Source organism: Oncorhynchus tshawytscha, linkage group LG13 (assembly GCF_018296145.1).
Source record: "Oncorhynchus tshawytscha isolate Ot180627B linkage group LG13, Otsh_v2.0, whole genome shotgun sequence".
NCBI classification, from domain to species: domain Eukaryota; kingdom Metazoa; phylum Chordata; class Actinopteri; order Salmoniformes; family Salmonidae; genus Oncorhynchus; species Oncorhynchus tshawytscha.
In genome coordinates, this window is record NC_056441.1 from 63,789,695 (window position 1) to 63,817,111 (window position 27,417).

Sequence of the window (27,417 nt, forward strand, 5' to 3'; positions counted from 1 at the left end):
TTTTTCTTAACTGAATGGTTGGTTAGGGGCTTGTAATTAAGCATTTCACAGTAAGGTCTGTTGTATTCTGCGCATGTGACAAGTACAATTTGATTTGAGAAGTGTTGCACACCCCTATAGCCATATTAACCAAATAATGATGTTATACAAAAAGTCAACATTTTCTAATACCAGTAATACAGAGCACCTGTCCAAAATAAAGTTTTATAATTTTGTGATCCTATATGGGCACCTGTTCATAAAAAAACGGCACATTGCGCTTTCCGTAGCCAGACGTTTTGGGGGTGGGAACCAACGCAAAGGCAAAGGGGTCAGGAGGAGGAGAAACCACGTGTTTTCCATGTCCAGCTTTGACTGTCCTTCCTATGTAGACTTGTTTTCGTAAGATCGTACCCTCTGCATGTAACTGGCTAGCCCGTTAGCTAAGAAGAAGCATTTCACAGATTAACATAGCAATTTTGAGCAACATATTTCTGTTGCCACCTTTAAGCTAACTAGCTGCCACACTGACTGCCAAATAATGGTGAGCAAGACAGATGACATCCAGGCGTCAGTACCCAACTGTAATGTTAACACAGTTGATCTTGCAGAAGGAGAAACGCCAGACCACCAAGAGACCAAGGCACCAAACAAGGATCCTTGTGCGTGTGGTAAGTAACTAGCTAACGTTACGTAGTTATCTAACTTGCTAGTAGAGACTAACTATCATGCAAAATGTTTAAGTTGTATCGTAATGCTAGCGGCGTCGGTTGAAAGTTATGAAATTGTGCACATAGCTAGTAACTAATTACCGCGTTAGCAAGCTAGCTACACACATGTAGAGTTCATTCAAAGTAGTCATCTCATCTGTCAATGCGTTGATTAGTCTGTTAGCTAACTAGCTGAAAATGCAGTAATGGGCCTCAGTATTCAAACCAGTTTTCTATACAACCAAGATGTGTCAATTCAACAATGACAGCTTGCTTGAGCTGTTGTATTTGCTAGCTAGTAGTTGTTGTGTTGGCTAAACTAACGTTAACATGTAGCTAAGTGGTTAGCTTAGGCCATATCAAGAGGGTTTAGCTAACAATCAAATGACTATTAGAATTATTTAGATAAGCTGTTCGACTAAGTAGTTTGCTCACTGGCTGTATGCCAAACAAAGGCACAACCATTGATACACACAACTAGCTAGCTAGCTTCGAAATAGTTAGCCAAGCTTGTGGTGATGCTGACTTGTTGTAGAACAATGGCTGATACAATTGTATCCACTATAATCACATTTATATTACTTTCTATCTTAACAATGTGGTGCGAGCACCCCACGTTCTAACGCACATGGGACCACAGCTGTTCTGTACCTGCATGAAAGAACGAATGGACTGAAGGTCACCTTCAGTGGAACTGCACATTTCAAGATAATAGAGGGGTTCTAATCGATGTGAAGTAATTTCACACGCCGTTTTCTATTAATATAAGCTACTTTTTTTCCCAGTTAGTCCATCAAATGCATGCTATTTTTGTGACCTAGTAATATCGAAGTGACTAGATCACCAACGTCCCCGTTAGTTGGCATGATACCTTCCCGATCCCCCCTCCCGTTCAGAACCGGAGAGGTTGGCTGTTCCTCGACCGGGAAGCGGAAGCTGACCCTTTGAGAAAAGTCATGGTGCATGCACGGAGAGAGAAGGTTATTCTTGAGACATTCTGAGTCATATAGCCGGTAAGTGTCGTTTAAACAAACCGATTTTCATGGCTTGCCACCGATCGCTTGCGTCATATATAAAGTATTGATGATCGAGAAAGTCACATGACGCACTACTGGTATAGGTTTGGTGAATGTAAGGCCACTGTTGAAATTACACAACCTTATGCAGCCTTCACGACAATGCCACAGCTTTCGGTGTCACATTTGACAGGACCTTGAGTTGCATGCATAGACGCCTGTGTTGCCACGACTATAACGTTACACACAATATAGTTAGTTCAGCTGTCACACTTTGAATTGGCCTCATTGTCACAGTTATTGCACAACAACTGTACTGATTGTAATTGATTGTAGGGACTCGTGTCACAGCCAGTGACTGTAATGTGTAATAACATGTCATTTGTATCAGAATACAACTCTTAATTCCAGGTATTTGTAGGTTATGTTATGTTTCATCAATTATTTGCATTTGCAGCAAATGATTTTGAGACATAAACAAAACCTTTATGTACCAATCAGTATTTGTTGGAAGATGAGAAGCATATTTTTAATGGCTAGCCTTCACCTAGACTAGAGATTTGTATGTGCAGCACACATACCGTCATACTTCTAGTGAATTTAAGTTCTTGTTTATGGACAAAGTGTTTGTCCATCATAGAGCTTTAGTATGTTGGCAACCTTTGTCAGCTATTGACAAGATTCATTCACAACTCCATAGGTATTAAGTAATCAATACCAACAAAATAATTGACCCCTAAACTACTTTCCTATTATTGGCACTTCAAGATACGATCACCTCCTTGATTAGCTTTCTATTGCAATTCACCTCTCATTTAAGAGAGGCCTGCTGGACTAGACAAATTCCTTAGGCTGCATTTGAGCCTGTTGGTTAACTACCAAGACACTGAGCTGTGTATCCTGCAATACTGACAGTATTGTGACAGACAGCACATGGCACACTGATGGGGTAGCATGGGGGTTAGCAGGGGTGAGAGAGGTGGAGGAGATTGAGGGTAACGGGGTGAGGGGGTCTGCTGGTGATTGTAACCGAAGGAGCTTAAATGCTCCTCAAGGGTGACCTTTGTAGTCCTCAGGGCACTGTCCACTCTCCACACCCCCCTCTAGCCCCTTGTCATCTCTTGTAATGTTTTACTAACATCAGGCCTTCATAATCACAACCCAGAGAGGTATACTACAAGGTAGTATCAAATGAGTTAGCCAGCAAACTTTGATAAGCAACCTGAAATAACTGTTGATTTGCTTGTTCTTTATTAGACCATGTCCATTTCAAGCTTATCTTTTTCAAAAATAAAGTTATTTCAGAATATTTAGGCAAGTTAACTCCTTGATCCTGCTTTGTCGTATACCCCACAGGTCTGAGGTCTAAAACAACAACCCATTCTAGAACACATCAACATGCTTCAGACAGAGGATTCATTTGACTGGTTATGAGACCTCCCTGCAAAGATATATGCATGACTCTGCAGGAAAGCTTTCCCGTCCTTATCTATATCAATCTATCAAAAGAAGGTTGCCATCTTGTGGTGTAATAAATCTATCTATGTTGGCCAAAAAAAAGACCTTGCTCTGTGCCCCCCCTCCCCCAAAATGCTGTCTGTTTGGTTTCTTTTTGCCCTGGTCTGTAGGCCCATCATGTCAAGGTCCGCCATGTCAAGGGGATGGGGAATGAATTCCTCTGTAGTCGAAGCAAGAACAACGCTCAGTCTGTGGTTAACCTTGATCAGAGATATAACAGCTTACCACAGACAGGGCAGCAGACAGGGCAGCAGACAGGGCAGCAGACAGGGCAGACAGGGCAGCAGACAGGGCAGCAGACAGGGCAGCAGACAGGGCAGCAGACAGGGCAGCAGACAGGGCAGCAGACAGGGCAGCAGACAGGGCAGCATGGAGACTGGTAGCTCGCTCTCTGGATTAGTTGGCCTAGTGGTCTTTCACAATTTTGATTGAGTAAGAACGTTAGTAGTGATCAAGACATTCACACCTCGAGGAAATTGTGAAAATGATTGTTGATCTCTTGTAGCCCGCTTTCTATTATTTTCCTAATTGATCTCTTTCGTCTTCCTTTCCATACTATCAGGGACCTAACTCTTTGACCCACTGCCCTGAATGAGACGTATCCTGGCATGAGGATAAGTTTGGTTACTGTGCAACCTGAGGAGTGAGATAAGATGCTAATGGTGGCACTGGATGGGGTGTGGAGGGGTTGTTTTGTCTAACTGGTTTAACTGAATGCTGGTCTGCCGAGTCCTTCTGCTTCCCCTCCCCCTCAATGATTTACCTGTTCAGGAGGATCAAATCTCCTTGCTTGTGTAATAATCAACATTTTTCCTCCATTTAGTCTAGGTAAAGGTTGGTCTTGTGGTTGAATTTTTTATTTAACTAGGCAAGTCAGTTAAGAACAAATTCTTATTTACAATGACAGACTAGGAACAGTGGGTTAACTGCCTTGTTCAGGGGCAGAACGACAGATTTTTACCATGTCAGCTCGGGGATTCGATCTAGCAACCTTTCGGTTACAACTATTAAGATAAATATTACTTATTGAATATTACTTACCTTTCGGTTAACACTATTAAGATAAATATTTCTTATTGAAATAAGCAAAGCCTTCAGTTGGATAATCTGTATATGTAGGCCTAACTCACCCACCGAGGCCAGAATATGCATGCCAGTATGACCGAAGTACTGCAGCAGTTTGTTGATTCTGCTTTCCCTTCCCTCTACCTGCTGCCCTCTTCATCTGTGAATTGTCACCAACGACATGATTCTCTCCTGTCTACACTACACACAGTGACATGAAGGCTCAACCTCCTTAAACACGTTTAGTTGGGCTAAATGTTTTGAGTAATGCAGAAGGTTGTGTAATATTGGACCCCATTCCCCACCCTTTCACCTCACCCCTAGTGCTCTGTTCTGTTGCTGTAGGGCCAAGTGGGTCTGTTTTGCAATTATTAGGCTAGATGATTTTCATAGTGCTGTCTGGCACTTTGTAGTCTTGGTCCTGACACTTGTAGTCTTTCCTTCTCAGTACAGATTGAATAGCATTGGCAGCAAGTATTCATACACACCATTATTTGAAGGCTCTTCCCCTACCTCATCAATTCCACTTGAGACAATTAAACTGTATACATTTTCATTAAATTGATGTGAGTCAAGTACCATGTTGGATTTTTGTGGGAGTTACAAAAATAGTCAAACTGAGCTGAAAAGTGAATCTTGAAGAAAGCAGCGGACCTTGAATGACCGAAGGGATTCCAACTGTCTGTTTGTGACAACTCTAAGAAAAATGCAATAGCTGGGGTGTTGATGGAGGGAGGAAAGAATTAATGGAGAGATGAAGAGTGACTTGGATCAGGCCAGAAATAGGACACCTAAGGAGAGAGGCAGAGTAACTGCTGTAACTTATCAAATATGTCTGCTTCTACAACAGGACAGGATGACCGGCCACTGTACCTGTTTCTAAAAACACAGTTGATCCCTTCCTTCACCTCCCTCCCTTCTGACCTACAGAAACATTATCCCTTGGCTCCTATCATATGTTCAAGTCTATTCTCCTTGTTTGTTTTTAGTAGTCCATCTTCTCTTGCAGCATGGACCAGTTGTTGGCCAAGGCTGTTGTGTTTGGTATTCAGAGCGTGGTGAGTCTTTCTTTCTCACTCTTTCATTCCCTCCGCCCTCTCTCTCGCTCACCCTCTTACTCTAGATTCCCCCAACCACCCCCTCTACGTGGTAACCCTGACACTGCGTTACCCTTGACGTTGAGCAAGGGTGCGCTGGTTGCAGTTGTCTGGGAGAGAAAACAGCCCCTCCACACTGCAGGCCCCACTTGTTATTTATGTATGTAGCCTTTCCTCTTGGCAACTCAACCCACACCATTCAAAATAGTACAATATTTTGTGACACTTTTTTGTTTTATTTTTAGCTCTGGTAAATGGGAAACACCCCTGCGACACAGATGTGTCTCCACAGTTACAATGCCTTGTGCCAGTGAGTCCCCTTCGGAGGTCAAGGAGGTTGCACTCATTCTGGAAGTGAAGATGTATACACACACACACACAGAGGGGAGGATTTGTGTGGATGGCTCTATTTTCCTTTCAGACTTTCCAGTATAGTTCCTCTTCAGTGACCTTGGGAGTCTGGTGCCTAATGTGGAGAAGGTGAAAAGCACCAGGCAAACAAACCACCAACTTTTGTGTTCTGTACTAGAGTCTGATGGTTAAGAACTCCGGGTTGAGAGAAGCAGACCAAAGTAATCTGTATACCTCTGCCTCACATGGCAAAGGCTGGAGATCTTGTTTTCTGTGCTAATTGGATCCTATTCTCCTTGGATCCTATAAGTCGCTGATTTAACACTGTAGACTATACCCTTTTAGGAGTAATCTAATCTGACAACACGCACTACTTTGTTTGCTATCTGTAGGCTTATATCCTTATTAATTCAGTTATGTGTCACTCCGCCATGGCAATGCCCTCTCTACCCATCTGTCCAATCAGATGACAAGCTATGTTGAATGTATCTCCTTCTGTTCAATCACAGGGCACAGTGCAAGCACAGTGGTGATGAATGGGGGCGGGGCCCACTATCATTCGGAGGAGGAGTCCAAGCAGGATGGGGGTGGTGACACGGACGGTGTGGAGGATTCTAACGAACAGGAAGTGATTGTGATTCAGGATACAGGTTTCACCGTGAAGATCCAGGCACCCGGGACGGAGCCCTTTGACCTTCAGGTACAGTACATACTTAGACAGCCCAACAGCCAGTCCCAATTTGCCACTACCCCTTGACCCGCCTAATCCTTCAACGTCTGCTGATCTGTACGGTGTAAGCAATATAGTGGATGGAAGCTCCACCAGCACACCGCTTATATCTATCCAGAGGCTTCAGATCTGCAAACATTGAAGGGTTAGGGCCAAGGTGGAGAGATGGGGACCAAATTGGGACTAGCTGTATGACCAGACATTATCAGTCTCTATTGCTATAAGATGTTAACCCCCGCCCGCTCCCCCAGGTTTCACCCCAGGAGATGGTGCAGGAGATCCACCAGGTGTTGATGGACCGTGAGGACACCTGTCATCGTACCTGTTTCTCCCTGCAGCTGGACGGCAACGTGCTGGATAACTTTGCTGAGCTCAAATCCATCGAGGGCCTGCAGGAGGGCTCCCTTCTCAAAGTAGTTGAAGGTAGGACTTGGTGATATGTTCTCAAGTCAGCCACTAGCCCCTACTAAAAATTGTATAGGTTTAAGATCGAAGGCAGAATCTCCTCCTAGTCCCCTTTCTAGAGAGTCTACAGTCCAGGAGACAGTCTGTAGATTGCATCGATTAAAAGTAATGACTGTCCTTTCTCCTCACCCCAGAGCCCTACACAGTGCGCGAGGCCCGTATCCATGTCCGTCATATCAGAGACCTGCTGAAAAGCCTGGACCCATCTGATGCCTACAATGGAGTGGACTGCAACTCTCTCTCCTTCCTCAGTGTCTTCACCGACGGGGACCTAGGAGGTGTGTGTGCGTGCACACGTGTTTGCGTACCCAATTGTTTATTTGTGTGTTTGGGTGGGTCTGTTCAGCGAGAATTGGGGTGAGAGAGATTTCAGTCAGCATTCTGAGGTATCCAGCCACCTTTATCCTACAAATGTGTATGTCTGTGTCCTAGGTAGCAGGCTATAAAAGTCTTTGGTCTGGCTGCATTAGTCTGACCTGTGACCTTATCTCCTCTGCAGACAGTGGTAAGCGGAAGAAGAAGGGCAGTGATCTGGAGCAGATAGACTGTACCCCTCCAGAACACATCCTGCCTGGCAGCAAAGAACGCCCCCTGGTGCCGCTCCAGCCACAGAACAAGGACTGGAAGGTAATAATGACGGTAATTACGATGATTTTAACACATTTATCCAAAGAGGCTTACAGTTCATAGTGACATATATTTCACATTTGCTGTAAAAATTAAAACCCACAACCCTGGTGTTGCCAGCAAGCTAATTATGATCATTCTAATGCCATCTCATTTGATTAGATTCATGTGTGTCTCTATGACATTATCTAACAGTTAAAAAAATGTGTTACTACATTCTTCAAGGAGTTTGTCCATTTGTAGTTTACTGGCTTCAGCTCCAACCTTTTGATCTGCTTGTAGGAGCCATTTTTATATAGCTCGCAATGATTTGCTAGCTAAGTGCCAGACTTACTCAAGCCTGGCACTAGTATACTTGTATTATTCTAGAATAAGTAAATGTGGTTTTAGAATAAAGGGTAAGATTAGTTAAAAGTTGAGTGTGCACTCAACAAAACCAGCATACATCAGCTGTCTGGGTTGTACTGTATCCTGTACATCCTTACCACCATAAAGTGCAGATTAAGTCTTCTATGACCCTTTTCCAATATCCACACTAGCACACCACAAGTCACAAGTCACATTCCAATGTCCATATCTGATTCCCCCTCTTGCTCTATAGCCCATGCAGTGCCTGAAGGTCCTGACTATGAGTGGCTGGAACCCCCCCCCTGGCAACAGGAAGATGCATGGTGATCTGATGTACCTGTATATGGTGACTGTTGAGGAGAGACACATCAGTATCACCGCCTCCACACGGGGCTTTTACCTCAACCAGTGAGTCTGGCTTTCCCTTTCTCCCGTTAGACTTACCGCATGCTGTTTTCACACTACTGCGCTGAGCCGAGCTGGATTGTGTTGGCCTGATTACACATCCACCACTTGCTGGAACTGTACTGGAAAGTGTGAAAGGGAAAATATCAGAGCCAGCACAGTATGGTTAGCTTTGGCAAGATTGTGTGAAAAGTCAACTGGCCAAGGCTGAGAGTTGACCATAATGAGAGATGACCATGGTGGTGTTGTTCCAGGTCGACCACCTACACCTTCAACCCCAAGCCAGCCAACCCCAGCTTCCTGAGCCACTCGTTGGTTGAGCTGCTGAGCCAGATTAGCCCTGCCTTCAAAAAGAACTTCACTGTCCTGCAGAAGACAAGGTAATTGGGCTACGCTAACCACAATGCACTTATTTATTAGTTCTGTGTAATGTGGGGAAAACAAACTAAGCATACAATTATTAGTCATTATCAGAAATGTGTATATATATATATTTTTTTAAGAGCTAAATATATTAGCCAGACAGTAGTTGTTTTCCTTGATCATTCAGGTAAGCCTTATCTGAGAAATATTCCCGCAATGATACATGGATAATTTAGTTTCTGATTGACTGCAGGGTCCAGCGGCATCCGTTTGAAAGGATAGCCACACCCTTCCAGGTGTACAGTTGGACCGCCCCCCAGGTGGACCACACCATGGACTGTGTCAGAGCTGAGGACGCTTACACCTCCCGTCTAGGCTACGAAGAACACATACCTGGACAGGTACACACACCATACACCTTGCTCCTTGGCTACGAGGAACACATACCTGGACAGGTACACACACCATACACCTCGCTCCTAGGCTACGAGGAACACATACCTGGACAGGTACACACTAGAGGTCGACCGATTATGATTTTTCAATACCGATACCGATTAATCGGCCAATTTTTTTTAACAATAAAAATATTTGTAATAATGACAATTACAACAATACTGATTGAACACTTATTTTAACTTAATATAATACATCAATAAAAATAATTTAGCCTCAAATAAATAATGAAACGTTGAATTTGGTTTAAATAATGCAAAAACAAAGTGTTGGAGAAGAAAGTAAAAGTGCAATATGTGCCATGTAAGAAAGCTAATGTTTAAGTTCCTTGCTCAGAACATGAGAACATATGAAAGCTGGTGGTTCCTTTTAACATGAGTCTTCAATATTCCCAGGTAAGAAGTTTTAGGTTGTAGTTATTATCGGAATTAGAGGACTATTTCTCTCTATACCATTTGTATTTCATATACCTTTGACTATTGGATGTTCTTATAGGTACTTTAGTATTGCCAGTGTAACAGTATAGCTAGCTTCCGTCCCTCTCCTCGCTCCTACCTGGGCTCGAACCAGGAACACATCGACAACAGCCACCCTCGAAGCAGCGTTACCCATGCAGAGCAAGGGGAACAACCACTCCAAGTCTCAGAGCGAGTGACTTTTGAAATGCTATTAGCACGCACCACGCTAACTAGCTAGCCATTTCACATTGGTGACATCAGCCTAATCTCGGGAGTTGATAGGCTTGAAGTTATAAACAGCTGCTGGCAAACGCACTAAAGTGCTGTTTGAATGAATGCTTACAAGGCTGCTGGTGCCTACCATCGCTCAGTCAGACTGCTCTATCAAATAATAGACTTAATTATAACATAATAACACACAAAAATATGAGCCAAAGGTCATTAATATGGTCGAATCCGGATACTATCATCTCGAAAACAAGACGTATTCTTTCAGCGAAATACGGGAACCGTTCCGTATTTGATCTAACTGGTGACATCCCTAAGTCTAAATATTCCTGTTACATTGCACAACCTTCAATGTTATGTCATAATTGCGTAACATTCTGGCAAATTAGGCGGCCCAAACTGTTGCATATACCCAGACTCTGCGTGCAATGAACGCAAGAGAAGTGACACAATTTCACCTGGTTAATATTGCCTGCTAACCTGGATTTCTTTTAGCTAAATATGCAGGTTTAAAAATATATACTTCTGTGTATTGATTATATATACTTCTGTGTATTGATTTTAAGAAAGGCATTGATGTTTATGGTTAGGTACACATTGGAGCAACGATACGCACCGCATCGATTATATGCAATGCAGGACACGCTAGATAAACTAGTAATATCATCAACCATGTGTAGTTATAACTAGTGATTTATGATTGATTAAGTTTAATGCTAGCTAGCAACTTACCTTGGCTTCTTACTGCATTCGCGTAACAGGCAGTCTCCTCGTGGAGTGCAACGTAATCAGGTGGTTAGAGCATTGGACTAGTTAACTGTAAGGTTGCAAGATTGAATCCCCCGAACTGACAAGGTAAAAATCTGTCGTTCTGCCCCTGAACGAGGCAGTTAACCCACCTTTCCTTGGCCGTCATTGAAAATAAGAATGTGTTCTTTACTGACTTGCCTTGTTAAATAAAGATTAAATAAAGGTAAAAAAAAAAAAAAAATCGGCCAAATCGGTGTCCAAAAATACAGATTTCCGATTGTTATGAAAACTTTAAATCGGCCCTAATTAATCGGTCGACCTCTAGTACACACACACCAAAAATAGTCTGTTTTTTAGAGTCAGTGTAACATGGGGTCTCTGTTATTTATTCAGACGCGAGACTGGAATGAGGAGTTGCAGACGACCAGAGAGCTGGCCCGGAAGAACCTGCCTGAACGCCTGCTGAGAGAGAGGGCCATCTTCAAGGTGAGCCAGCCTACAGCAGCAGTTGAAGCCCAACTCCTTTCCCCTCTTCTCGCCTGCACTCTTTCATGCTTATTTGCTTTCTCCAGTGAGCCTCGGTCATCGACTCTCTCTTGAAGCACCCTCCTTTTATGCTACTGTCTGTTTCCGTCTATATCCTGTAGTGTGCACAGACTACTCTACATCCTTACGCATTCACTTTCTAACTCTCCTCCCCTCTCCCTCTCTCCAGGTCCACAGTGACTTTGCAGCTGCTGCTACTCGGGGTTCCATGGCGGTGATCGACGGCAACGTCATGGCCATCAACCCTGGCGAGGAGACGCGTATGCAGATGTTTATCTGGAACAACATCTTCTTCTCCCTGGGCTTTGACGTCCGCGACCACTATCGTGAGCTGGGCGGGGACGCTGCCGCGCACGCTGCGCCCACCAACGACCTCAACGGTGTCCGGGCTTACGGGGCCGTAGACGTGGAGGGGCTGTACACCCTGGGGACAGTGGTGGTGGACTATCGGGGTTACCGTGTCACGGCCCAGTCGATCATCCCTGGCATTCTGGAGAGAGAGCAGGAGCAGAGCGTTATCTACGGCTCTATCGACTTTGGGAAGACAGTGGTGTCTCATGGGAAGTACCTGGAACTTCTGGAGAGGACCAGTCGACCACTCAAGGTGAGGAAGACTATATGATAATGCCAGTTTCATGGCATTCATGGTTTATTTTTAAGTCTACTAATTGTTTGGGATTAATGTTTTTGTCAATACAGGGTAGGCAAACTTCAATATCTTTTGTCACTGCACCGGCCTACAGATGTTCAACGTATATTGACTGCCGTGTCTCTAACCTGCCATACTGTGGTTATCACATTCTCTCTGTCATAATGACTGACTCTCCCACCCCCAGGTCCAGAGACACAATGTGCTGAATGAAAAGGATGAGTCCGTGGAGCTGTGTTCCTCTGTTGAGTGTAAGGGCATAATTGGCAACGATGGACGCCACTACATCCTGGACCTTCTGAGGACCTTCCCCCCCGACCTGAACTTCCTGCCTGTGGAAGGGGAGGAGCTTTCCCCTGAGAGTGTGAGACAGGGTTTCCCCCGCCAGCACCGCCACCGTCTGGCCTGCCTCCGACAGGAGCTCATTGAGGCTTTCGTCGAGCACAGGTACTGTAGGGTGCCCTGGGTATGTCCCTCGAGGGTCATTTGATGTTCCCTTTAGTGTATGATTGTGTCTGCACATTTGAATGTTCACGTAACTGAATAGATATCCTACTGCCTCGGATAATAAAGATTCTCTAATCTACTCCTCAGATACCTCCTCTTCATGAAGATGGCAGCACTCCAGCTGATGCAGCAGAAAGCCAACAAGGAGAGCAAGATGGCCACCCTGACAGAGAATAACAGCCCCGAGGCAGCCGTTCCAGCCCTGCCCTCCACGGAGAACCCCGATGCTTCAGCCAAGTCCTCAGAAACTTCCACAGAAACCCTCACTGACGGCAAGTCTGACGCAGTCCAGATAGAGACCACCTCTACCACTGATGCCCCTCAGCCAGCAGCAACAGAAGCCACCACCACAGAAGCAGCCCCCAAGGCAGAACAATCAACAGAAACGGACATTCCCTCTGCTGCAGCAACAACCATGACTGCCTCCCAGGCAACCCCTACAGAGGATAATGTGGTTCCCACGGTGACCACCAATGGGCCATTGGTGCCCGTTGCCACAGCGATTCAGAACGGGGAGTGCGAGAGCCCTCTGGAGGGTAAGGCTGAGGATAGTATCCCGGGCTTAGCCCAGGCCAAAGAGCTGGCTGAGTCCTTAGCCGCAGAAGATGGATCCGGTATCGGTACGTCCAAACCATTGCAGGGTAGAGAAAGACTGGGGATATCCAGTCGGTGGAGAAATGCTTTTAAAGAAGAGGTCTCTTTATTTGCTCCATAGACTTGCATTTAGAACGGTGTGTGTGTGAGTTGTTAGCAGTTGACATTATTCTTCAATAACACAGACTCCAAAACAAATCGGGGACAAAAATAGATTGATTTGAGAAGAATCATAGATGTTATGCTGGGAGGTAGATGTTAAGTCTCCCCTGTCCTCAGTTTTTCTCCACAGAACAAATAAACAGGATGTAATTTATAACCCCCCCACCCTAGCCTGGGGTTGATCAATCAGAAGTCCTTGCAGTACAACTGGGCCAGTGGCCAAATAACAAGTATCCTGCTCCAGACTCAATGAACAGACCAATGAAAATGTGGCACGTGTAGCTCTGATTTCAGGACTGACATTCCACAGATTCTAAACAGCTGTTGAACTGAAAGCCAACTATTTCCATTGACAATTCCCTATTGACCATTGGTACTCTATTTAGTTTTTAGTACTCTCGTCCTCTCATCCTCTGCGTTGTGTATTTATCTTTAAAATATTTTTATACTCCCCCTTAGACCATTTTAAAGAGTATATGTGTGGTTTTTCATCAGGATGTGAGAGCATTTATCCATAGTATCGCTAAGAAGACTTAATGCTGGTGTCTTTAGTTGCATCTCTCTACCTGGCTAGGTGTTCCTGTCCAGTTCTTAGCCTCCTATGGGGTGAGCATGGACCCCAGTAAAATCACTAACAGTGTGAGATAGCAATCCAATAACCACATCTGTCAAGTTTATTTCTCATTGGCTGGTGTGACAATTAATCAAAGGGTTTGATGCTCCAGACAGAAGGAAAGAATCCCTGGTTGAATGTGATCATTGCATGTGTGTGGGATAGCAGGAGGTGGCCCCTGGCCCTACTGTCTGCTTGACAATAGCTCTAATGACAATGTGTTTTTAATTTAAAAAAAACAACTAAGATCTGCAATAGTGTGTTGGCATTGGACAAAAGTTGATAGTGGTGCCTATGGGGAACTTACCCCAAATAATTTTGATTTGAATTGCCCAGCTAACTTGGTATATTCATAAAACACCCCTCTCCTCCTCCCCTGATCTCACCAACCGCACCCTGACCTGTCTCCATCAAGACCCTAAAAGCCGAGAGGTTGTCCTCAACGCCTGCAAGGCCGTGGGTTCCATCAGCAACACCTCCTTCGACATCCGCTTCAACCCAGACATCTTTTCGCCAGGTAGGATGATGGTAAATGTAGTGCTTTTAGGAGAGGTTTTGTGTGGCAGCTGGCTCTGCTGTACAGTACTCATTTCCTCCCCATGTCTCTCCCCCAGGAGTGCGTTTCCCTGAGGACAGTGTGGATGACATTCAGAAACAGAAGCAGCTGTTGAAGGATGCTGCAGCCTTCCTGGTGTCCTGTCAGATCCCCTCTCTGGTAAGTTTCAGGGCAACAACATGGTACCACACACAAGCAGTCATTGCCTTAACTATATTTCAAACTATTTTCTTACTTCACTGTATCACTAGCCTTTGTGTCTGTCTAGCTATTTGTGGGTTGGTGTTTCCTTGGTTATTTGTTCTTGTGTTTGTGTGTGGTAATTAATTTTTTCTTATGCGTGTCTTTCCCTCCAGGTGAAGGACTGTCTGGACCACAATGCACTGCCTATGGATGGAGCCACGCTGACTGAGGCTCTGCACCAGAGGGGCATCAATGTGCGTTACCTAGGCAACGTGCTGGAGTTTGTGGACAAGACCCCAGCCAAGGCACAGCTGGAGCACTTCTATGTAAGCATAAACCCCTGACCTCCATACGCTCTTGAGGACTGACTAAGGAGAAATATAATGAAGGGCAATGATAGCATTATTAGCATAATGATAACCTTCTCGACTGTTCTGTTTCTACTGCAGACATATTGCAGGACAGGGTGCAGGACAATACATAAAGATTAATCTGCATTAAGCTTTTTTTTTTTCCCTGACGGTTTTGTATCTCTTCTGTTCTGAAGAGAATAGGTATCAGCGAGTTGATCACCAGATGTGCGAAACATATCTTCAAGACATACCTCCAGGTGATTGCTATTTTTAAGCAATGATTGTTAAATAATTATAATGTACTTAGGATGACACAGATCCTTGTACTTTTGCACCATGAAAATGAGTATCCCTACTTGCTTATCATAGAAAGTATTTATTTGTCTCCCTAAGAAATTGATTAAATATGAGAACAATAGACTATGTACTCCATCTCCCAGGGTGTGGAGTTGTCGGCCCTCTCAGCTGCTGTCAGCCACTTTCTCAACTGCTTCCTGTCCTCCTTCCCTGATGCCGTGGCACACCTGCCTGCCGACGAGCTCGTGTCGCGCCGCAAGAACCGTAAACGCCGTAACCGAGTTCCAGGGGGAGGGGACAACACGGCGTGGGCCAGCCTGACACCCAGTGAGCTGTGGAAGAACATAGTCTCTGAGGCCCAGAGCTACTACAACTTCACCCTGCACTGGTGGGTGGGAATTAGGATTGATGTTTGCACAATAGTAGGCTTGACGTTAGCACACTATTCTGGCAGCTACCATGTCGGCATGCACTGGTGAGTGTGCTTGGGTTAAAGTTGGCGTAGGTTTTCCTAAAAACATGCATCTTTCTACAGTGAGAATGCTGACCAGGTAGTGGAGAAATACGGCCTTCAGAAGATCACCCTGCTCAGAGAAATCTCCATCAAAGCTGGCATCCAGGTAACTCCCATCAATTCCTATTTAGACTAGGTGTGATTTTCAACATATTGTATACATTTATTAAATACCTTCAGGTCTACAGAAATGCCGAGGGAGTAGGTGCCAGGGGTCAAATTGTAATTCAGAATGTGTATTTTAATGATGTCATGTTTTTAACCCTCCCCCTCCTAACAAGCTTCCTGTGTCTCCTGCCTCCCTGTGTTTTCTAGATCCTGATAAAGGAGTATAACTTTGACAGTCGCCACAAGCCTGCCTTCACAGAGGAGGACATCCTTAACATCTTCCCTGTGGTGAAGCACGTCAACCCCAAGGCCTCCGATGCCTTTCACTTCTTCCAGAGTGGACAGGCCAAGGTCCAGCAAGGTGAGGCTAGCATGAAGCTACAAGACCTCAATCAGCATGGCCCGGAATGGCATGGATGCTCCTAGTGCTAGAGGCATACAGTACTACTCACACTAATAATGCAGCACACACATGCGGACAGGCCAAGGTCCAGCAAGGTGAGGTGGATACCAGTCCTGCTGGGCAGGATCAGAATGGGTCCTCCTAGGGCTGTGGCGGTCACAAAATTTTGTGAGCTGGTGATTTGTCAAGCAAATAACTGTTGGTCTCGCGGTAATTGACTGTTATTTTACAAAAGACATTTAGCATCTCCTGGCTTCGACACACAGCCTACAAGCCATTATTTATTTTTCGACAGGTCTAAAGAAGCATGATATGAAGAAAATGTAGTCTATTTCAGAAGAAAAGAATAGCATACTCTGAGTTGTCCTGATGTGGCTATGCCAAATGGCTGTGGGCTGCACTTTTTCATTTGGCAGACAAGATTTGCTTATAATTCCGTGGCATTATTTTATAGTATGAAGAATACAATTGAACAAAGCTGAATAAAACACAAATATTTTCTCCAAATGATTTGAGGGAGTGCGCACGGGCGCTATTGTGTTGGGCAGTTAACAAAGAAATTGGTACTCCTATATGCTTAATTTAGAGTTATTAATGTAACTTTAGTTGTTCTACAAACGTTGGGCTATATGTTTTAGATTTTTAATACATTGTAAGGCTGCATGATGAGAGACTAATAATGATTTGAAAAAAGTAGCTTGAAATGCATGAGCTCTGCTTTTGCACAGGCTGTACTCTCAATAGTCTCTCATTCACAGTTTGACAAGCACTTGATAATGCCTCAAATTTCATGTCGACATCCCCTTTGTGGCCGTAATGCACCCTAAAACAATCCATGCATTTTGCGGCCCGGAGTGCTGCATTGTTCCCTTCTCCCTGAGTGTGCTGTGCAATCCGAAGCGCCTCTCCATCACATGATCGGGTCTTTCTCACAGGCTACAAGTTAAGACAGACACATCGGGGATGCAACTGCGTCCTTATCCAATTCCGAGGCGCATATTGAAGATATTGGAAGAACTGTCCACATTTACTTTTCGTCAGCCAACAAGATGAGTAGGCCTAACAAACATCAACTATCACCCATAGTACAAAGTCAACCTTTTCTGTGCAATAAATAAATATTCCATACATAGTCTGGGACCGTTGTGGGATGCGATAGATTCCAAATTTAATACAAGCAACAAACACTTTTTTATGCAATGTGGCTGATGCAACAGATCAGAAAATGTAGCTTAAAATAAACTATTGGGCTATTTCTTCATTATAATAAGCACAGTGTTGTACACATGGTAGTAGGCTATAAGCGTGAATTTTTCCATTAACGGAAAACACCATTATCAAAGTGACCGCAAATGCAATTATGCATCTAATGCTTTTATTATAAAGGTGCATTTTTATGGTGACAATTATCTTCCCCAAATGTGAAACTCGCACGCTGCTTATGTATGCCAGTTAGATCTACAACCCTTGTAAAGTGAATTAATGTGTTTAATTTTAATTATTTATTTGGCCAATTTAGTTGTGATACAAACCTTATTAAAATTGTAGCCTAGGTTTTAGGCAAATTTTAGGCCTATGGTTTAGGTGTGCGACTATGATTTGAAATTTGCAGTGATAGGCTAATATTGTCACCATCAGAGTTTTTTTGATTTAATATTGTCTTTACATGTACTAAATAATATGTGTGAAATTTGTTTTGATTTCGAATGGACCATTATCAGGGGCCTCCCAAGTGGTGCAGTGGTCTAAGGTTGTGCCACTAGAGATTCTGGGTTCGAGTCCAGGCTCTGTTGCAGCCGTCTGCGACCGGGAGACCCATGGGGCGGCACACAATTGGCTCAGTGTCGTCCGAGTTAGGGGAGGGTTTGGCCGGCAGGGATGTCCTTGTCCCATCGCGCACTAGCGACTCCTGTGGTGGGCCGGGCGCAGTGCACTGATGTGGTTGCCAAGTGTGCGGTGTTTCCTCCGATACATTGGTGTGGCTGGCTTCAAGGTTAAGTGGGCATTGTGTCGAGAAGCATTCGACCTTCGTGGCTCTCGACCTTCGCCTCTCCCGGGTCCGTACGGGATTTGCAGTGACAAGACTGTAACTACCAATTGGATACCATGAAATTGGGGAGAAAAAAGGGGTAAAAAAATAAAAAAACGGACCATCATCATGAACCTGTCTCTAAACGCGGGCAGCGGGAAATAATACATGTAATCTATGCACTTAAATAGCGAATAGAGGAAGCTTTTCCTGTGGTTCATTTTCATGCCAGACAGGTAGGCTATACTCCTGTTGTAAAGATAAACAATGTGCTTAATATTAGGAAAGTTGAGAAATAAATATAGTAGGCCTAGCCTATAGAATAAATATAGTAGGCCTAGCCTATAGAATAAATATAGTAGACCTAGCCTATAGAATGCTGAGGGGATCCTCTTTTTATTAGCAGCCATCACTCTGTTTTCTCACTCAATTACATAGCCTATAGAAATGTTGCGCAACATGAGCTCATGGGCTCTCATGAAGTGTTTGAGATTTTTGAATACATTAGCATTGATGGTAGCGTGATTAGGGGAAATAGCGTGCTGAATACCAGGCAGTTAGCATGTTTGGTAGGCTGCTAACGACCATCAGCAGCATCAGAGCTTGGAATTTGACTGCTGTCATGACTCTTGACCGCCGGTGTGGCGTTAATACTGTCACCACAACAGCCCTAGGTCCTCCTAGTGCTAAACAGATATGCACATGAAGCTCTACTCACACATGCAACACACACACGAAGGCTGAGAAATGTTTCCTTCCAACCCATACAAACCATGCAGAAGCATTACTACATTCATTCAACAATGCAACTTACCTTAGTGCCCTCTCTGAACCCGTTCACATGACTTTCTTTTGTGTTGTACAACAATTGTGGAAGCCTGAGTTTTTAACAAGGCCCCTGTCTGCAGGTTACCTTAAGGAGGGCTGTGAGTTAATCAACGAGGCTTTGAACCTGTTCAACAACGTGTACGGGGCCATGCACGTGGAGATCTGTGCCTGCCTGCGTCTGCTGGCTCGCCTTAACTACATCATGGGAGACCACCATGAGGTGTGCTGCTCTAGACATGATACACACACTTTTATATTCCTCTCACACATGAAAACAAATGGCCACAGCAATTCCAGTGAGAGTCCTGACTTTCGTCTTCTCTGTCCACAGGCTCTCAGTAACCAACAGAAGGCTGTCTTGATGAGTGAGAGGGTGCTGGGCGTCGAGCACCCCAACACTATCCAGGAATATGTATGTATCCATGAAAATGGCTATTTAAAAAAAATTGTTTGTTTCGTCATTAAAAAACAATGCCAGTCCATGTTAGCTGTTTCTAAGTGCCTCTGGTTGCTTTCTCTCCCCAGATGCACTTGGCTCTGTACTGCTTTGCCAACGGTCAGCTGTCCACTGCCCTGAAGCTGCTGTACCGTGCCCGCTACCTCATGCTGATGGTGTGTGGGGAGGACCACCCTGAGATGGCGCTGCTAGACGTGAGTGGACCACAGTATTTAATTTATTTTCTTTTGATTGAAATCATCCTGTAAGTGGACGCGTTACCACGTTAACTCTGAAGTTATGTACCAATTTTGTGGAAGCCTTTGAGGTGTGTTTGTGTGTGACCTTTATCAAATTAGTTCTCCTTACACTTGTCCTCCCTGTGGTCCCGGGTCTCCTCCTATAGAGTAACATTGGCCTGGTGCTGCATGGAGTAATGGAGTACGACCTGTCTCTGAGGTTCCTGGAGAACGCCTTGGCCATCAACTCCAAATACCACGGACCCCGCTCCCTCAAAGTAGCCCTTAGGTAAGGACAAGGGAGAGTTATTCCCTTGAGTGACTGAACATAATTTTCAGTATATTAACTTACTTCCTATTCTAAACTCAAGTTTGTGTTTATCTTCAGTTGATTTAATGCAATTATTATTATTTGTATATATAATTCTGCAGTCATCATCTGGTTGCGAGGGTTTACGAGAGCAAGGCGGAGTTCCGCTCTGCGCTCCAGCACGAAAAGGAGGGCTACACCATCTACAAAAACCAGGTAAGACGTACAGCTACAGTACACAAAGCTCTACACGTCCTCTCCTCAGAAGTGGCTTAAGAACATTTGCTGAAATAAGAATATGTGCTAGATAGCCTCCCGAGGTGCGCTGCGGTCTAAGGCACTGCATTGCAGTGCTTGAGGTGTCACTACTTTCCCGGGTTCGATCTCAGGCTGTGTCACAACTGGCCGTGACCGGTAGACCCATGAGGTGGCACACAATTGGGCCAGTGTCGTCCGGGTAAGGGGAGGGTTTGGCCGGCCAGGATTTCCTTGTCCCATCTAGTGACTCGTTGTGGCAGGCCTGCAAGCTGACTTTGGTCACCAGCTGAATGGTGTTTCCTCCAACACATTGGTGCGACTGGCTTCCGGGTTAAATGAGCAGTGTGTCAAGAAAAAGGTTTGTGTTTCGGCTTGGCAGGGTCGTGTTTCGGAGGATGTGTGGCTCTCGACTTTCGCCTCTGCCAAGTCCGTAGGGGAGTTGCAGCGATGGGACAAGACTATAATTACCAATTGGATATCACGAAAAAGCTGTAAAAAGTACAAAAAAAATACAAAAAAGTGGAATATGTGCTAGATTACCAACAACTGATATTAGTTGAGAGGTCAATCTATTTTTAAGCTTTCTCACTTTCTTCCCCTATGTCCCCTCTCAGGTGGGAGAGGCCCACGAGAAGACTAAAGAGAGCTCAGAGTACCTGAAGTACCTCACACAGCAGGCTGTGGCTTTGCAGAGAACCATGAACGAGATCTACAAGAACGGCTCCAACGCCAGCATCATGCCACTCAAGGCACGTGGCTTAGGGCGTAGCTATGGTTTCATGGTTTTTATCCCGAAGACAAAATCAAAGGGCCTTGTATTGTACCCAGATGATAGCATAATCTACAGACCAATGTTCCCTCTAAACTGCGCGTACAGTAGCCCGAGACTGCCACCCAAAAATATCATCCCACAGAGAGAACAATGAGATTGAAGTTCACTCAACTTTCTAGAGTGCTCACCAACCGGGCGATCGACTGGTTAATCTCAAAGGCATTCCTACTCGATTGCCAAACATTTCTGTAAAAAAACAAACGATAAATCCTTCTGTTTTTATTTTTTGGCTCGGGCTGTTGGCGGTAGGTGCACCTGATTCAGCTGACCTGTGTGCCGGGTAGGCGAACTGTTGCCGTTTTGAACCATTTCCTGTGTCTGACGGTACAAACTGTGCTTTCTGGCCAATTGGGTGGCTCAGATACTGTCTGCAGTAATATAGCAGGCATAAAACAAAGCTACAGCGAAGTTGATACTGTGAGATTTCAAAATGTTTAAAACCATGATTAGAGAGACTGTCAATGAATACAGAAAAGAGCTGCTGTTTTTATGAGTGAGTTATAGTTCATACTCAGCACTGTCAACACTTTTATACGCCATCAAATGTGTCTTCTTCCTATTTCCACTCAGCGCTACAACAAGCAGTGCAGCAGTAATGAATGAGTAGGAAACTGAGGCAGAAATAATGCGGTGCGACTCGAGTTTCGCCATCAGCTGGAAGATTGTGTCCCGTTTTGGTCAGTATCAGTGGAGGAAAGGGAGAGTGAAGGGATGTTGAGAGGGGGACCCTCATTCTCCTCTATTCCCTCTGCTGCAACTGACCATCAGATGCTGGCACCATCAGCCCAGTAAAATAAAAAATATTTAAATGTATGCTCACTCAGCTGTGCCTCACAAGTAATACAGCAACGGATCTATTACCGGTGTGATCATATAGCCTACCTCAAATGTTGAAATATAATTTATAAAAATGGCCTGAACAGCAAAGCCAATATGTGGTAGTAATGTATTAGGCCTATAGTTTACTGCACAAACCTCATTGCTACAGTACTGTTTTTAATTGGTTTATGTTGCATAGGCTTACGTTTTTTAAGTCATGTTAAAACAAAACCGAGCAGTAGATTTGGCTTGCATTTTGACTCTGTGATCTTGACTCAGAAAAGGTTGGTGACCACTGTTCTAGAGATTTCCCTGATAACACTATCAACGTTTCCCTTTACTGTGGCAATTGTGATCGAATCAACACAATATTAGCCAATTTCAATGTAACATACTGAAACAAAACAAACTATGCAAGAGATTGTTATAGGCAGAATGTATCGGAGTATGATTCCATTTCAATGACACTTTACTCAGCCCGTACACTACACAGACCTGTGCGGCATAAACAATCAGACCATTGCCATATATGGATCTGTACCACTTACTTTGAACTGGACTGTATTTACAGCACGAGTGGTTGAGTAGATGCACTTGTTTTGTGATCAAAGCGAGAGCTACATTTTGTTCATATCCTCTGCTTGTTAGTGAGTTATTAGCCCAGTTATAGATGATTTGTAGTCAGCAATAGGGGAATCATTGCTTCCTACAAGAGCACATAACGTGTACATTTCTAGACCTCTTTGAAAAGCAAGTCAGGTAAAGAGCTTTTTTTTGTCTTAAAGGGGCAGTATTGTATTTTGAGGCAGGCTTGAATAAACTAAGTAGCCAATAGACAGGGTAGCATAGTTTGTCTGATTCTCTGTAATAATGGCATGGCAATAATACATTTTTATTCTATGAAGTGGTTTCTTGGGTCAAACAACAACCATTTTCAGCCACCTTGTCTGAAGGGCAAGTGGTTAAACAGGTTAATGTCAAGCCCTGCTTGTTTATTTCAAAAGGCTCATGGACTGTAGGCCTACATTGAAAACCACACATTGGCTTCTACTGTAGGCTGAAGGATAGAACGGCTATTTCCATGTTAAAATGTTATGGGATGCATTTTCTCCATTGTTTTTGATGGTATGCCACTCTGGTAGGCCTACATTATGATCAAATAGCCACAGTAGCCTACATGGTCACTGTTAAAACTGTAACTTAAAGTGGGTAGAGCCTCTGTGTTCACAGTAAACACGTGCTTGAAGTTGCACAGAATGTTCACAACGTTCAAGTTTGCACTCAGCAGACCTGAAATTTGCTCCGTGCCTACAATAATTTGAGGAACCATTGTTACAGACAAGTTTCTTTTCAAATGTGTTGTTGGTGTTAGTTTCATAGAACAGTGTGTCATTTTGTTGTTTTCTGACACTTTTTCCAGTTCACAGCACCCAGTATGGCCAGTGTTCTGGAACAGCTCAATATTATCAACGGCATCATCTTTATACCACTCAGGTAAAGTGAAGTAGTACTTTTTTTTTTTCTTTTTTTGAAAATGGAAACGTGCCAGGACCCAGTTCTGACCCCTGTGGAATTCCATCCACTTTAAAAAAATATATAAATGTCTGGGCTCAACATTAACCCCTGTGGTATCCCATTCCCTCTGCAGCCAAAAGGACTTGGAAAACCTGAAGGCGGAGGTTCAGCGGCGGCAGCAGCTTCAGGAGTCAGGAAAAAGCATGGAGGAGCTCACTGTGGACGGTCCACTAGAGCTGGAGGACAAAATACCCATGGACGTTAATGTTGATTAATGTCAAACCCTCCATACCACACGACTTTCTACGAGGGAACAGATGTGATGCAACAGCCATGTCCTTGAATGAGCATGTGGACCTGAGAACTGAGCTGTCTAAAAATTAACAATGAAAACAAGAAGGGTGAAGGGTTGTTTGGGGCAGTCAAAAGAGAAACATCTATGTATACAGTGGGTAGAGTGTTTATAAGAGGAGCTTCAAGGAGTAACAGAGCAAGAGTTACAGTATATACAGGGGTAGGAGAATTTAATAAAAAGAGAATATAGAATCCATGTTCAATCTGAAAGCCCGTAGCCTCGAGCTTTGGTAAAGAAACAGAAGGAGTAAGTGTGTGGCTGTGTGAAAGCGACCAAGGACGACCATGACATTGTATTACCAGAGCCTTATCCACTGTTCATCCCACTCCACATCAACCAAATGTTCCCTTTACCCTCTTCAACTTTTAGCCGAAGGACCACGGTTTACCCCTGCAACACTTCCAATAATCCTAAGAGAGCCACCGAGGCAACTAGGGCTTCCGGTTTCACCATGGCCCCATGTTGCCTCGAAATAACAACTGACACCCTGTCCCAAAACTCGGGAATTTTGTAAAAATATTTTTTTCTGTGAACGAGATCAGACTAAGAAACAGTAATTAAAATTAACAGCATATTCTCTAATGTTGGGCTTCAGATTGGAAGTTCTCTTCTTGTGCGTTTAGTATTGTTAAACCTCACTTCCAGTCATCCATTTACTCGCTAGTGTTCCCTACGGTCAGTCAAACTATTTGTATTTCTATTTATCCCAGGTGGGTGGCTGCTTTGTTCTATCACAGCAATCAAACAGTGACGCGTGTGTGCTCTCAACCAGTCTTTTAGAATGATTTGTTACACCTTTTTTCTGTAAAAATGTATCTTTTTGTAAAATCAAAATGAAAGGGGGAGAAAAGATTTTTAGGTCTGTCAATTATCCATTAATTGAAAGGTAGAATCATTCATTTCTGCAACAGCTAAAAGCTTTGAAGCACGAGGCTAAACTCACCCACTGTTTTGGTCCCGTACCTACCACACACTAACAGCGTGACACGAACCCATGCACATGCACTGATACTGTGTTGGCGCGAAGTCTTGGATCTCGCTCATCGCATTATCTGCGGCGCTGCGGACTCATTTCACGGAGTCTACCTTTAAGCCATGTCTGTTTTTATAGAAAATATGAGTGGAAAATATGTTTAAATAAATCCGTGTTTGGGGTTTAGACAGGTACTTGATCAATGTTGATGGAAATGCAGAGATGAAACGTCCAACTATGGCTTGAGCAGTAGACCCTATAGGTCTCTTATATTAGATGTGTCAAGTCTTCTATTTTTCCACTTTTAAAGAATGTGTGCATGTATGTTTGTGTAGTTTAAGAGAAGGAATCAGATATGGCCATGGTTTGTAACACTTCTGCTACTTCATAGTGTAATGGCCAGGTTGGGTAAGCCACAACCTTCCAAATGTTTTATATTTGATACACAAAGGCTGTGTTGACACCGGAAGGCCAATTCAGGTATTTTTCCCAACTATTTGGTGGCTCCCGAGTGGCGCAGCTGTCTTAAGGCACTGCATCTCACTGCAAGTCCCTGGTTCGAATCCAGACTGCTTCACATTCGGCCGTGGCCGGGGTAGGCTGTCATTGTAAATAATAATTTGTTCTCAACTGACTTGCCTAGTTAAATCAAGGTTAAATTTAAATTGACAAAAAGATCAGAATTGGCTGCCTGTGTAAACTCAGCCGTCGTAAAATCATGGGACCGCTAATATAAACTTTTATGTAACATTCTTGGCCAGCAATGTTGTAAATCTGCTCATATGAAGTGATTGTGAGAAACTTCACCCTATCATTTGATAGATTAGACCGACTAAACACAGCACCACCAAAAGTGGATTGAGTAAGGCTGTTTCAATATACCAAAAAGGACTGATAGCGGTGTGTGTGCGCTTGTGTACATGCAATGTGACCGACCCTCCCTTGCAGATTTCTTTCTAAAAATGTTGCGCTGTCTAAATGTAAGTGACTAAAGCAATATAGAAGATGCTGGAACTAATTATTTTGAAGTGCTGCAGTTGTGTTGCTGCAAGACAAACAGCTGTCATTGTAAGTAAAAGGGTGTCACAAAGAGAGAGGGGAAAAAACACTTACTATAATTAATTTCTTGATTATTATGCTCCTGAAAAAATTTGTGGAACAATAATAGAACTTGGTATGTGATTTGGGCCTAATTTATGCTTCGAAATGGAACCAGGGTGTTAATTGTTTTCTTGTCAGCCCTTCAAAGCTTGTTTTAAATGTTATTTTAATTTTATTTTGGTTTCATTTCTATTTATGTTTGTCATAGGGACATCACTGGTTTCCTTTTTGAAGTGTATCTGCATTTCCTTCCTCCCCTCAGGTTCAACTTCCTCCTTTATGAATGTCAGTCCTGGCTTGCAGTACCCTTAGTGGCCATGGGGCGGTGCACCTAGAGAGTACTTCCTTTGGAACCATCAGAAACAAATGAAAAGGCTTTATTAATGTGAAAATGTTTTTGTCCCATAAGGATGTTCAAATGCATATGTCCAGGCTAGTGTGTAACTATTTCATATGTTTCTCATTCGATTGACTTTGAGGGAAGCAAAATAAACAAGTATTTGATGGAATTGATGATGACGTGAACCTGAAAAATTGCAAAGGCTGCTACTTGATGAACATTGGTGAACTTGTTGAAACCCTGAGGTCTATTGTTTGAGACTTAGACATTTCTGATAGAATAAACTCGTTGAGAGTGATCAAAAATGCTTTTGTCTGCCTAGAGATCTATTTTTTTTCTTCCATGGATCATCAAATCATGGTGCTTCTATTTCATCACCAAGGCACAAATTCTTGTTGTTAAGCTGTAATTATGTTCTAATTGTGTAGTAATATACCTCTTGATACATTCAAGTAATTGCATGATAAAATTATTTGACTGTTCTTTAGATTCATTCAGTAGGGAGTGACAGACCGGATTATTTTATCAAAGCAAAGACCATGTATAATTTTCTCAATTTAACATTTTCAATTTCCAGATCATTCATATTACATATTGCTTCATCTTATGTAAACCCCTTGGTTTGTATGGATGGATGTCTTTATATTCGGAATGTTTCCAAATGTAGATTACAAAACTAAACCTGAATGTTGAGTGAAATGTTTGTGCAAAATTACATTTTGGGCATTTATAAGGCCATAAGGCATTGGAGAAGTCACCTGAACACTCAAAGCTCTTAAAATTACTCCCAGCACTTCATCGATGTCAAACATAGGAGACTTATTACGTACATTTACACACATGCATTTTGTGTTCTCCCCAATTTTAAACAAAAATGTGTATTTGTCGAGATGACACATCTATTTACCAAAACGTCACACAAGAAGCCACCAATAGATCTGTCTATTTACTACTTTAAAAAAAATTGGCTCTGACCAAGATTTCATACATCTACTGAGCTGGGTTGTCTGCCCTCTTGTCTAGTGGGGAGAAAAAGAGGTTCTATGGGACAAAGACAGTACATATCTGGTCTCTATCACCTCAGTGTAGATGGATGTCTAATGCACACTGATCATCTTGCATTGTCTCTGTGTGGAACTCAAAATGAGGGTTTGTTCTTCTGTTTTCTTTTCTTGAACTGACAAGATTTATTATGCACATTCTAGTGTTAAAGTCTGCTTCCCTTGCTGTGTGGTACCTATCTGTTGCTCTTTACAAAATAACAATCTAATTATTTTTGGTCAGAGTATGCTTTTGTATTAAAATTAATAAAGAAAACTAGCAAATAACAC

General features: G+C 43.5%; 1 protein-coding gene across 6 annotated transcripts; it reads left to right on the forward strand.

The window, feature by feature from the left end:
• The first annotated feature begins 287 nt into the window (after window positions 1-287).
• Window positions 288-26,393, forward strand: LOC112246909 (clustered mitochondria protein homolog). 6 transcript variants are annotated; one of them, XM_024415506.2, is made up of 27 exons: window positions 288-650; window positions 6,246-6,436; window positions 6,718-6,889; window positions 7,066-7,209; window positions 7,431-7,570; window positions 8,160-8,314; window positions 8,566-8,691; window positions 8,928-9,075; window positions 10,960-11,052; window positions 11,282-11,716; window positions 11,949-12,208; window positions 12,356-12,888; window positions 14,053-14,154; window positions 14,252-14,352; window positions 14,550-14,702; window positions 14,924-14,986; window positions 15,149-15,414; window positions 15,562-15,646; window positions 15,856-16,009; window positions 18,989-19,128; window positions 19,240-19,320; window positions 19,434-19,559; window positions 19,751-19,872; window positions 20,016-20,109; window positions 20,766-20,900; window positions 23,223-23,296; window positions 23,451-26,393. In XM_024415506.2, the coding sequence occupies exons 1-27, from the start codon at window positions 521-523 to the stop codon at window positions 23,590-23,592; spliced, it is 4,365 nt and encodes a 1,454-aa protein (XP_024271274.1). In that variant the 5' UTR covers window positions 288-520; the 3' UTR covers window positions 23,593-26,393. The 6 variants fall into 6 exon arrangements, with proteins under 6 accessions (XP_024271274.1, XP_024271278.1, XP_024271275.1 ...); XM_024415510.2 differs by having other exon boundaries at window positions 12,356-12,804; XM_024415507.2 differs by having other exon boundaries at window positions 7,431-7,558.
• Window positions 26,394-27,417: the final 1,024 nt, after the last annotated feature.

Coding starts and splice junctions, on each gene's coding strand:
- LOC112246909 (XM_024415506.2), top strand. CDS start 521: ATGGTGAGCAAGACAGATGACATCCAGGCGTCAGTACCCAACTGTAAT. Junction 8,692..8,927: donor ACTGTCCTGCAGAAGACAAG/GTAATTGGGCTA, acceptor GATTGACTGCAG/GGTCCAGCGGCATCCGTTTG. Junction 11,053..11,281: donor GAGAGAGGGCCATCTTCAAG/GTGAGCCAGCCT, acceptor CCCTCTCTCCAG/GTCCACAGTGACTTTGCAGC.